Source organism: Bos javanicus, chromosome 18 (assembly GCF_032452875.1).
Source record: "Bos javanicus breed banteng chromosome 18, ARS-OSU_banteng_1.0, whole genome shotgun sequence".
NCBI lineage: Eukaryota > Metazoa > Chordata > Mammalia > Artiodactyla > Bovidae > Bos > Bos javanicus.
In genome coordinates, this window is record NC_083885.1 from 50,567,384 (window position 1) to 50,580,146 (window position 12,763).

At 53.3% G+C, this 12,763-nt stretch overlaps 1 protein-coding gene across 5 annotated transcripts in view; it reads right to left on the reverse strand.

The window, feature by feature from the left end:
- Window positions 1-12,462, reverse strand: part of TGFB1 (transforming growth factor beta 1) — a 25,167-nt gene extending 12,705 nt beyond the window's left edge. The window contains exons 1-5 of one of the 5 annotated variants that reach the window (XM_061388361.1): window positions 11,226-12,462; window positions 7,872-8,032; window positions 6,558-6,675; window positions 4,351-4,428; window positions 4,042-4,192 (exon numbers count right to left, since the gene is read on the reverse strand). In XM_061388361.1, coding sequence (XP_061244345.1) covers window positions 4,042-4,192; window positions 4,351-4,428; window positions 6,558-6,675; window positions 7,872-8,032; window positions 11,226-11,580 — 863 coding nt within the window. In that variant the 5' untranslated portion in view covers window positions 11,581-12,462. The remainder of the gene's footprint in view (window positions 1-4,041; window positions 4,193-4,350; window positions 4,429-6,557; window positions 6,676-7,871; window positions 8,033-11,225) is intronic. The other 4 variants (XM_061388362.1, XM_061388363.1, XM_061388364.1 and 1 more) reach the window with 4 other exon arrangements.
- Between the last annotated feature and the right edge of the window lie 301 nt (window positions 12,463-12,763).

Below are 12,763 nucleotides of genomic sequence, written 5' to 3' on the forward strand. Positions count from 1 at the left end.
GCTCAGTGGTAAAGAATCTGCCTTGCAATGAAGGAGACAGGGGTTTGATCCCTTGTCCGGGAAGACCCCATGTGCTGTGGAGTAAGTAAACCCTTGTGCCACAACTATTGAGCCTGTGCTCTAGAGCCCAGGAGCTACAACTACTGAGCCCATGTGCTGCAACTACTGTAGTCCCTGCACTCTAGAGCCCGTGCTCTGCAACAAGAGAAGCCACTGCAGTGAGAAACCCACACACTGCAACTAGAGAAAAGCCTGCACGAATATAATAAAAGTCTGTTTGGAGGGGGACTGAAGGGTCAGAACTGGAGAGTCTTTGAATATCCTTTCTAGGTTTGGTCCATGTACATGTATTTTCCTATTTAAAAATCAATACAGAATTTCCTACAAGGCAGGTCTTTTTTTTTTTTTTTTTTAATATGTATTTGGCTGTGCCAGGTCTTTGCAGCAACAGGTGAATTCTTTGGTTGCCATATGAAGATCTTAGTTCCCTGACCAGAGATCGAACCCAGGCCCCCTGCATTGGGTGTGTGGAGTCTTAGCCATTGGACCACCAGGGAAGTTCCAAGGCAGGTCTTATACTATTATTCCCATTTGAAGGAGGAATAAACTGAGCCTTAGAGAAAGGGGGATGTTGTCTGTTCAAATGTAGGCTGTAGGTGGTAGAGCTCAGGGCCAGAGGTCTCTGACTTCATTTGCCCAGCCCAACCATGTCAGCTCAAGCAGAGCGTGAGGAGGCGATGCCACAGGCTCTCCCAGGGCAAGACAAGGCCTTTCCAAGAGCCACAGGACCTCAAGAAGGAAGTCAGGAAACTGAAATTCCTGTGAGCTCAGCCTGGTCCCTCCTCAGTCTGGTTAGGCCTCAGTTCCTTCATCTGTACAAAGATGCAGGGAACGTTAGATCAAATAAGCTATTGTTAAGGGCCGAGGAGACATCAGGAAGTCCATGGACAGGCTCAGGGAGGGTTCTGAGCTCTCTAAACCATGCACACAGATGTGTGTTGTTGTGGTTTAGTTGCTAAGTCATGTCTGACTCTTCTGTGACCCCCTGGACTGTAGTCTGCCAGGCTCCTCTGTCCTTGGGATTCTCCAGGCAAGAATAGTAGAACAGGTTGCCATTTCCTCCTCTGAAGGATCTTCCCGACTCAAAGATCAAACCTTTGTTTCCTGTAGCTCCTGCATTGCAGGCGGATTCCTTATCGATAAGCTACCAGGGAAGCCCAGATATGTGTGTATGTATAGACATATTCTGGGGGGAAAAGGTTCCCGGCTTTCAGCTTCTCAAAAAGGTGTTAGATTCACAAAAGGGGAAGAACCACTGTCCAGTAAAATCTATCATTTCTGGTCCAGCTCTGCTGGGGTGCTGAGATCCTCTGATTCGCAGCGTGTGATTCCGTTACTCAACTCAACTGCTCTCCACGTGGGGTTCCTGGAGTAGCGGCAGCAGCATCGGCAGCATCGCCTGGGAACTTGTGGGAGATGCAAGTTCTCAGGCCCCACCCCAGATGCACTGAATCAGAAACTGGGGGATGGGGATGGCTGGGAGACAGCAGGCCACATTTAACAAGCCCTCCAGGTGACCCTGAGCTACTCTCTAACCCTGGATGTTGGGGAAAGGGTCACAGAGGCTTCCCAGTGGAGATAGTGGTTAAGCTAAGAATAACTTTTTATTGCAGAAAGTCTCAGACATACACCAACCCACTCCAGTAGTCTTGCCTGGAAAATTCCATGGACAGAAGAGTCTGGCGGGCTACAGTCCACGGGGTCGCAAAGAGTCAGACACGACTGAGCACAGCACAGGCATGGGACATACACAAAAGCAGAGAATCTTACATTTAACTGCTGTGTCTCTACCATCCAGCTTCAGCAAACATCAAGTCATAGTCAGTTTCACTGTATTTCTACCCATATCCACTTTCTCTCCTTTGACAAATGATTTTGAAACCCACGTCATCCATCATATTATTTCATCCATAAATATTTCTATCTCCAAGGAAATCTAGACTACTTTAGAGCATCACACAAAAAATTAACAGTAATTCCTTGATACCATCAAATATCTAGTCAGAGTTCATACTTCCCCAACTGTCTCATAAGTATCTTTTTAATTATTTTATTTATCTATTTTTTAGCCATACCATGTAGCATGTGGGATCTTAAGTTTCCTGACAAGGGATCAAACCCACATCCTCTGCATTGGAAGCACAGAGTCTTAAACACTGGACTACCAGGGAAGTCCCAATATCTTTCAAAAAAAAAAAAAAAGTTTGGGGAATTCCCCGGTGGTCCAGTGGTTAGGACTCCATGCTTCCAATGCAGGAGACATGGGTTTGATCCCTGGTCAGGTTAAGATCCTGGAAACCGTGAAGCAAGGCCAAAAAGCAAATAAGTAAATAAAATTGTAAAAACAGTCTGCATACATAAAGACTCAAGTAAAGTCTATACAGGGCTATTGGTTGATACATCTTTTAAGATTCTTTTAAAAATCTATATAAACCCATCTCTCTATTTCATCCCTTTGTATCGTATTTGTTGAAGAAACTGGGTCAGGTTTCCCACAATCTAGATGTTGCGGACTGCATGCCCATGGTGGCTGTTTAACATGTTTCTCTGTCCTTATATTTCTGGAAAATTGGGACTTGGACCTACCATTATTGATGGGCTTCAGGTTTGATTTTTTGGCAAGACTTCCTAAGTGACACTGTGTCACTCACATGGCTGGCTGCCTTTCTCTTAATGTTATAGCAGGCTGGCACTCAGATTTTAATCTATCCATTCGTTCATAGGTTTGTTGGGCAGAGGGTAGGATCTGGTGATGAAGGATCTTGGGAACAGAGCTGACTTTCCAACAGGAGAAGTGCATGCAACAAAGACCAAAGGCACCATCAAAGTACTTAGCAGAGACGGGCCAAGGTCGGATTATCATTCTAAATTTGCCATATTCTAACTCTGAATTTCAAAATTCCAAGACTACAACTTCTCAGTTTTCTTAGACTGCAACATACTGGCATCTCAAGATTCTAACACAGCAACAGCTTTCCAACTTTCTAGAATTCCCACATCCCCACTCTCGAGGATCTTGGCATTCTGTTTTTTTTTTGATCTTGGTATTCTTGAATTCCAGTATTTTAAAACTGCATTCCAACATTCCACAGTTCTGAGCCCATCTCCCAAGAGGTTCAAGCTGCCACTTTCTAAGATCACAGGCTTCCAAGATTCTAACAAGACTCTAGCACTGGGACTTCCCTGGTGGTCCAGTGGTTAAGAATCCACCTGCCAATGCAGGGGACATGGGTTTGATCCCAGGTCAGGGAAGATCCCATATGGGCAAGCCGCAACTACTGGAGACAGAGCACCTAGAGCCCATGCTCCTCAACAAGAGACGCCTCCTCAACTAAAGAAAGCGCGAGCAGCAGTGAGGATTCAGTGCAATCAAGAATAAATAAATAAGACTGAGTCCCAACATTCTAAGGTGCCAGTATTCTGGCTTTCACCGACTCCAACATTTTTGGAGGCTAAAAGTTCAACACAGGATTCCACCAATTCTGGACCTAATATTCAAGCACTCCAACCTGCCAAAATGGGAGAGTCCAGTCTGTCAATGGTACCCATCATGTGCAATCTTCCAGTTCTGAATTCCCAACTTCTAAGAACCCAACAGTCCTTGAATCCAACATTCTTTGATTTCAATAATTAATACCAAATTCTAACATCCTAGAATCCCAACGTTTTCAAACCCCAATCTGCCCACAGTACAGAAATCTAACACGGAGACCTTCCAATACTGAAGTCCCACATGTTCAGTGTTCCACATTCTAATAAATCTCCGATGCCAACCAACCAGCAAGAGACCCGCCTGATCTCAACATCCAAGGACTCCCAGTTCGCACACACTCCAGCATCCCAGGCTCGGACCTCATGCCCTGAACCCTCCAGGCTGAAGGAGACGCTAGCCCAAGCAGAGCACCAGCCACGTGCCCAACCTGTGGTGGCCGCTCAGTGGATGGCGAGGACGCCCCCAGCCCAGGAGGCTGCAAGGTTCACCTGAAGCAGTAGTTGGTGTCCAGGGCTCGGCGGTGGCGGGAGCTGTGCAGGTGCTGGGCCCTCTCCAGAGGGGTGGCCATGAGGAGCAGGAAGGGCCGGTTCATGCCGTGAATGGTGGCGAGGTCACCCCGGCGGCCGGAACTGAACCCTGCTTTGGTTTTGGGAGTCAGGGGGGTGGGGAGGATTGGGAATACACACACACACTCAGATGGATGAATGATGAGGATGGGCAGGGGAGGACACACACACACACAGACACACATCACTGCCAGGCGTCGGCGGGGGTGGGGGGCAGGGAGGGGGCCTCACCGTTAATGTCCACTTGAAGTGTGTTATCTTTACTGTCACAGGAACAGTGGGCACTGAGGCGAAAGCCCTCTATTTCCTCTGTGGGAGTGGGGAGAGGGAAGCCAGCATGAGGGGGGCGGCTCACCCATCCCTGCGGGGGTGGGCAGGAGAGGAAGGAAGTCGCAAACCCTTGGGGTATGGGGGGATCTCTTTCCTGCCCCTTCCCCTGCCTGCCCCCTCACTGCACCCTCTCACTCCAGTTCTTGGCCTTGCAGTCTCCTTCTCCTCCTCCAGGTCTCAGCGCTGAGGCCACCTCCTCCAGGAGGCCCTCCAGGACACAGCCCCTCCCCCGACTGTGACAACACGTTTTTTTCTCCAAAGCACTGACCTCTGTAGCTCTAACATTTGTCTTTGGCTATTTATTTCCCTCATTGTTTTCAGTGGCGAGCAGGATACTACAGGGGCAGGAAACCTTGTTTTCTTGTTCCCTGCTGGGCCTGGCCCTCCGTCTTAAAAACAAACATCTCCTGAGTGCGCTGGGTGCCAGACCCTGTTCTAAACACTCTTTGTGCGTTATTTCCTTTAATCCTCACCAAAGTTCCCCATTTTACAGATGAGGAAGCCAAGGCCCACAGGCAGGGCTGGGATGGGATGCAAGGACCTAGGCTCCTGTCCCAAGGCAGGTGCAGAAGAAAGGTTTTACTTCTTTTTTTTTTAATATACAAAAGTAATGGGTTTTATTAACATTTTTTTGAAAGAATAGTTCAAAAAATGTTAATAAAACCCGTTACTTTTGTATATTAAAAAGTAGTTAGTCACTCAGTTGTGTCCAACTCTGGGACCCTATGGACTGTAGCTCACCAGGCTCCTCTGTCCATGGGATTCTCCAGGCAAGAATACTAGAGTAGGTAGCCGTTCTCTTTTCCAGGGCATCTTCACAACCCAGGGATTGAACCTAGTCTCCTGCATTGCAGGCAGATTCTTTACCATCTGAGTCACCAGGGAAGCCCTTTTGAAAGATATGTATATCTAATAATCATAGCAGTATTTATCAGTTGTTCTTATTTTTTAGATTAACTTTTATCGGAGTGTAGTTGCTGTACAATGCTGTGTTAGTTTCTGCTGTACAGCAAAGTGAATCACCTGAATGTATACATACATCCCAGAAGAAAGGTTTTTTGAATGAATGGCTGAATGAATGCTTCCCTAAGCACCCACTATTGTGTGGGACCCTGTATCAGGTGCTCTGGACTCAGCAGTCAGCTCAGGACACTCGTCCCAGTATGCACCTGCCCCCGAACTCCCATCCTTTCCTCTGGTCAAACCATCACCTCTTCCATGAGTCTCAACACAATCATTCTCACACAGAAAGCTCTCTTGGATCCCCTCAGAGGGGTTAGGGTGCCCACTCTGGGCTCCTATAGCACTTATGCCTCCCCCATCCCGGCCCTGCTCACCCTGGCCATCATGGCCTGCTAGGGCTTTGGGAAAGATTTCCTGGGTATCTAGAAGTGAGTGCGGGTCCCATGAGGGCAGGCCTAGAGGTTGTCATGGTTACCACTGTGTTTCCCCCACCCTACCAGCACAGGGCCAGCCAGACAGCAGGAACCTACTAGCATTTACCCCAATGAAGGAATGAATGAGAGGGAGACTAGGAAGGGAGATGTGAGCACTGGGGCCTTCAACATGACAGGACAGATGGTCCTCTTCCAGACAGAACAGGTGTGTCAGGCTTTCCCTAGACTCGAGGCCTCTGCACAGCCTATCCCTCTGCTTTGAACACTCTTGCCCCTCCCTCCTTTCCCAGGCTGGCCCCATGCATCCCTCCGACACAGCTCCAATATCCCCTCCTCCAGGAAGCCCTCCCTGACCTTCCAGGCTGCATCAGGCACCTCCCCTGGGCTCCCCATCCCAACCCTGCCCACACTGGGACATTACTACCTGGTTTTCAGGTCTTTCCCCAAGTCCCCCAACCCCAGCAGTGGAACAGGAGCTTCCCGAAGGTCAGGATGAAGCTGTTTTCGTTACTTCTGTGTCTCCAGCATCACCCAGCACAACGCATGTGCTCAAGAATGGATTAGCCATTAATCACTCAGGTGTGAGTGTCTGGGAGGAGGGCCAGGTCTGGGCTCTTTGGCACCAACACAGGGCGGGGGGTGCTAGGCAGGGTGGTCCCAGGACAAAAAATGGGTTACAAAACAGAGGTGGGGCAGACAAGTGGTCCTCACCTCTGCGGGTCAGCCACTGCCGCACAACTCCAGTGACGTCAAAGGACAGCCACTCCGGTGAGTCGCTGGGGGCGAGCAGCCGGTTGCTGAGGTAGCGCCAGGAATTGTTGCTATATTTCTGGGGGATGAAGAATTGGGGAGTGAGATAGTGGGTAGAGGCTGCCACAAACACCCATGTACCTTGCAACTCTCACTCCATCTGCTCCCCAAAACGGGTCTCCACACAGTCCATCAGTCCCCCTCCCAGACATCCACACTGAGGGGCTTCACAGAAACCACCCAACTCCATGACAGGGGACAGAGAACTCCAGGCCAGGGGTCAAGGCACCTAGGCATTTCAGCCTCCACCCTTGATCCCGCCATGGCTGTGGAAAATTCCTTTCTCTTTTTTGGCCTCAGTTTCCTCACTGGTGAAATGCCCAGTTCCTTTCAGCTTGGACAGCTCATGAGGCTAAAATTCTCCTACTGACATTACAGAGGTCATTGACGATACAGCTCTGAATTCTTAGAGTCTATCGCTTTCTAGAAGTTATGTTCGAAGTCATTCCATAACTCCAGCACTTGGTGGCACCCCAAGAATTACACATTCTATGAACTCGAAAAGTTTTATGAGATTCAAGTTCAACAAACCCAGGAGTCCGACGTGCCAGAAACCTAGACGTTGCAGACGCCTGACATCCACGAGGAATGACGCCCTGGGAACTGGCAGCATAAAGCCGAGTTCTCTAGATTCCGAGCAGTTAGTATGAAAGCTTCCTCGTTGTAAGAGTCTAACATCTACCACTGAATCTAACACTCCATTTGACAGGGCTTCTAGGTCACATAGCCTTCGAGAAAATCCAGATTTTTTGGACTCTTCCTGGAGACTCTTCTAGAACAGAGCTATCCAAGAGAACTTTCTGTGACGATGCAAATGGGCTTTATCGGTGGTGTCCAAAATAGCAGCCACTCACTCCATGTGACTACGAGCCACTTGAACTATGGCCAGTGAGACTGAGAAACTGAATTCTTTCTTCTATTTAATTTTAATCCACTTAAATGGCCATATGTGGCTAGCGGCTACTGGGTGGGCACAGGGCATTTTGAAAGTCTCCAACTTTTCAAAGATTCCAACTTTCCTTGTCCTGAGTTTTCAGAGTCCAGCTCCAAAGATTCCAGCTGCTAAGCATTTAACATTCTAGGGCTCTAGGAGACTCCACACTCTGTGCTCCCTCATCTTTCAGGGTTAGTCCATGTGGACCCTGCAGCCACCAGCCTTGCGGCCGTCCTGGGACCACCCTAGCCCAGGCCACTTTCCGGGACCCTTGCCCCCACCTGGTACAGCTCCACGTGCTGCTCCACTTTTAACTTGAGCCTCAGCAGGCGCAGCTCTGCCCGAGAGAGCAACACAGGTTCGGGCACCGCTTCCCGGAGCTCAGACGTGTTGAAGAACATATATATGCTGTGCGAGCTAGACTTCATTTTGTCATAGATTTCTAGGCAGAAAGAGTCGAGGGTAGGGGGGCTGTCAGTGTTTGGCAAGGGCAGGGGAGCTAGTGTACCCCAAATCGAAGAACTCTGGGTTGGACTCCGACCCTGACACTTTTTAGCTGTGTGACCTTAGGTAACTAGCTTCTCCTGAGTTTGTTTCCACCTCTTTATTATTATTTTAAATATTTATTTATTTGGCTGTGCAGGGTCTTAGTTGTCGTGTGGGATCTTCGGGCTTCGTGCAATGTGGGGTCTTTAGTTGCAGCATGCGAACACTTCATTGCAGCATGTGAGATCTAGTTCCCTGACCAGGGATGGAACCTGGGTCCCCTGCATTGGGAACTTGGAGTCTTAGCCACTGGACCACCAGGGAAATTCCTCTAGCTCTTTAAACAGGGTCCTATCCTAACCCTCTCATCAGGTAGGAAGTGGCCCCTCAGTTCAAAGCTGGCTTGGGGGTGGGGCTGCTCTGCTTGCTCAGGCCTCCCCACCACCGGGAGCCTCAAATGCAAGTTATGTTGAAGCAGAGAGATAAAGGGCGCTTGGATCAGACTATGCCTTTGCTGCCTTCTGTGACCTTGGGCAAGTCACATTCCCTCTTGGAGCTGTTAAATCTACTTGACATCAAGTTCTCTGCCTCCCAACCCAGGCTCTCCTAACTGAAGCGCAGTGGAACTTTGGGCAGATGAATTCGTCTCTCTTGCCAGATTCTCACCTATAAGCCAAGGACTGATGACAGGATGACAGTGTGAAATAGACGAGATGATGCAGATAAAGTATGTCGCACAGAGTCTGCATACAGTGGTTACTTTAATGTGTGTTCAACAACCCCATGAGAAAGATTCTATTAGTATACCCATTTTATAGATGGGCAAAGAGAGGAAACAATTTGCCCCTAAGCAACACAGCCAGGAAACTACAGTGTGGGGTGGGGATTCAAACTTGGCCAGTCTGGTCAGAGCCTATGCTCTTAATCCCTAGGCTATGCTCCCTCCCTGCTAATGTGACATTATTTTTGTTATTATTTGTAGTATTTCCTCCCTTAACTGGCTAGAGAAAGTAAAGTTCACTCTAGATAAGGATGGCTTCAGGGGTGGGGGAAGGGAAACAAAATTAAGAAGACTCCCAGTTCAGGAAAAATTGGGGACTGGGAATGAGGGGGGCAGGCCATGATCAACTGGAGCAGTTTCGTTAGGCCTCTGCATTGGGGGCATGGAAATGGTGGAGACATGTTGAGAAAAGACAGAGAAGACCCTCTTGAGCGCCTCCTTCCCCCTGCTCCTCCCGTCTCTTGCCGGGCTGGCCCCTTTCCCTCACGAATAAGCTCTATCTTGGCCCAAGAGTTACTCAGCCGACCCAAACGGAAGGGCAGAGCCCAGGCCCAGGAGACAGGGAGGAAGAGCGATAGAGGGAGCAAGAAGGGTCAGAGTGAGAGATGGAAGTAGGATATTGAGGAGAAAAAGAGAGAAAAAGGGAAGAGATGGAGAGAGAAACTAGGAGACCCAGAGAGGGTCAGAGTTACACGGATGCGGGAGAGACAGAAAGGCAGAAGTCAAATGGGAAGACAGACGGAGGGTTTGGGAGCGAGATGGAGGCAGAAGAGGGCTGAAGAGCAACTGAAGGTGTCAGCATTGGAAAAACCTCTCCAACGAAGGTGAAGCGTCGACGGAAAAGGTGAGACGGAGATGTGGGTGGGTAGGCTGTAGGGATGTCATCTGACTGAAGCCGCAACTGGGCGCCCAAATGGGCCAGAGACACACACGTCTACTGCCCACGAGGGAAACTAAGAGCGGGGGGCGGGGTTCGCCCCCGAGCCTCGGGGCCCAGCCGGACGCCTGGGTACCCGCGCGGGCGCCGACAGGGCGGGCCCAGGGTAGCCCCGCCCTGAGCTAGGGGTGAAGAGGGCGGGAGTCGCCGCCGTCGCGAGGGCGGGGACCGGACCTGCCTCGTCTCGCCCCAGGCTCAGCGCGCGATCCCCGCCCCGTAACCCTCCGCCCCCAACCCCGAAGCACAAGAAGGAAAGGGAAGGGAGGGCTAGGCAGCCGGACGCTGGGGTTTCCCCAGCCTCGCTGAGAGGAACTAGGAGCTTGGGGTCTAGGCTCTCCGCAGAGCTCCGCGGGGTCCTCCTGTTCCTTCCGGAAGCGCAGGCTCCTCCCCCACACCCGCGCGTGGCACCCACGTGGGGCTTCTCCAACCCCTACAAGCTCGGTCTTTCCCCCGGGTCTCGCAGAGTCGCATTCACCCAGCTCTCTCCCTACTACGACTCCTCACTCAGCCCTCTTCCTTCCAGCCAGCGGCGAGAGGGTGGCGGGCCCTGCTGCTCCCAGCATGACACCATCCGTCGCTCCTCTACCCCATTCCAGGTCCACCTTTCCCACGCTTATCCTCCCGTTCTGTAAACCCCTTCCCACGACCCAGTATTGTAGGTTTCCTGGGAGCGCGCGCTTCTTTCTCTGGGTTTCATCCTCTTACAGTCCTTGTGGGAAATATTAAAAGCACCTCCCGGCGCATTCTGGACACCCCCCGCCCCCACCCCCTGGGCACATCCTAGGGTCTCCGCTTCTCTCCCGCTAGTTTCCCGCACCCTACAACCTCGCGTCCCCTTCCGACCTCACATTTATCACCCTCTCCTTCTAAGCCCTCCTCCAATCTCGCGTGTTCTTCGCGTCCTGTGCATGCGGGTCCACTCTCTCTACTTTCCTGGCACCCCTCTGGGATTCTTCTGTTTTTCTGTCCTTGAATCTTCCTGCCTCACGGCCCCTGAACTCTGAGTCAGCTTTCCCCACTACCTCTCCTTTTCCAAATGCCGGGGTGCTAGTTTCTCCCAAAGCGAGATCCCTCTCTGCAGCCCCGCTCCCACGACCCCCTGCATTCTCGAGCACCCTGCAAGGGGAAGTCTTTTTCGAATGGCTTCGCTTCTCTCACTCTAAGGGACTCCCCACACGATCTCGCATGATCCCGTCGCCCTCTAAAAGCGGTCCACTTCGCTCACTATCTCTTATTCAAGACCAGATACCTTGGGGTTAGGGAGCTCAGCGCTATCTCTTTGGGACCCCTCCCCCCGACACGTTCCCGGCGCCCCCGGGGGTTCTCTTCCTCCAGCCAGTTTCCTCTACCAGCAGTTTCCTCCCCGTGACCCCTGCACTCCGGCGCCCCCTGGGGGCTCCCCTCCAGGGTCCCCTGCCCGTGCGAGCTCACTGTTGCCGTATTCCACCATTAGCACGCGGGTGACCTCCTTGGCGTAGTAGTCCGCCTCTGGCTCAGGCTCCGTTTCGGCACTTTCCCCCGCCACCCGGTCGCGGGTACTGTTGTAAAGGGCCAGTATGGCCTCGGGCAGCGGGCCGGGTGGCACATCCCCCTGGCTCGGGGGGCTGGCGAGCCGAAGCTTGGACAAAATCTGGCCGCGGATGGCCTCGATGCGCTTCCGCTTCACCAGCTCCATGTCGATGGTCTTGCAGGTGGACAGTCCGGCGACCGGCCGGCCAGGCGTCAGCATTAGTAGCCACAGCAGCGGCAGCAGCAGCGGCAGCAGCCGCAGCCCCGAGGGCGGCATGGGGGAGGCGGCGCCCCCCGGCACAGCCGAGAGCGCGAGCTGGGCTGGGGTGGGAAGAGGGAGGCCCCGCCCCTACAGGGGCTGGGGTGGGTGGGGGTCTCCCGAGGAAAAGGTAGGAGGGTCTGTTTGCGGGGAGAGTTGAGGCCTTCAGGGAGAACGGAGCAGAGCTGGAGGGGAGGCTCTGATGGGTGGGTTCTCGGTATCCCACGGAAAAAAACCGAGATGGGTGAGCTCTGGTACTAGAGATGGGTGATCTTGAATAGGAAAGCTGAGGCAAGTCTGAGAGAGATCCCGGATCCCGGAGAAGGGTCCTCGGATGCGCGGGGGCTCAGGAGAGAGGCTGGGGAGTTGGGGGGCCGTGCAAGGGGGTGCGTCCGAAATCTGGGGTCAGGTCTTCGCGGGAGTCGGGTTTGCGGTTCCTGATGGCTCGTCCGGAATGGGGGTGCCTGGGGAATGTCGTATAGGCGGCAGGGAGGGAGCAAGCGTCCGAGGCGGTGGCGGGGGCTGCTGCTGTCTGGGGTCCTCAGGTCCTGCCTCGCGGAGCAGCGCTGCGCGTTGCGGTCCCCGCGCCTTCGGCTCCCAGAGGCAGCGGAAAAGTCTCAAAACTTTTTTTCCTCTTCTCCCAACCAGCTCGTCCCTCCTCCCGCTCCTCCTCCCCCTCCTCCCCGCAGTGGCGGCGGCGGCGGGGGCGGCGGCTCGTCTCAGACTCTGGGGCCTCGGGCTGCTCTTCGGCCCCGCGGGCGGCTCCGAGCCCGGGGGGTGCCCCGGAGGGGGCGTCCCCCCTGCCCCCCGGCCGGGGGCCTCGCTGTCTGGCGGATCCGCGGCGGGAGGAGGGAGGTGGGACGGCCTGGGGCGCGAAGGGCGGCGGCAGCTGGGACCGGCAGGGGCGGCGGGGGTTTTTGAAGCCGCCCCGGCCCCACCCAGGAAGCGCGCGGGGCGGGGGCGGCCCTCAGGGGGAGGGCACGGGGGGGGGGCCGGGCCACGGTCCGCATCTTGCGTGGGCGGGCTCCAAGGGGGGTCCCTTAAGCCCGGGGGGAGGGGGCGGACACCCGGCTCCGCCCCACCAACAGGGTGCTGCCTCCTGGCGGTCGAGCGCCACCGAAGCGGGCGGCAGTGATGCGTGTGGCTTTGAGGACTGGGCCGGGGGTCAGCGAGCATAAAGACCTACGTAGTGCGCAAGGCT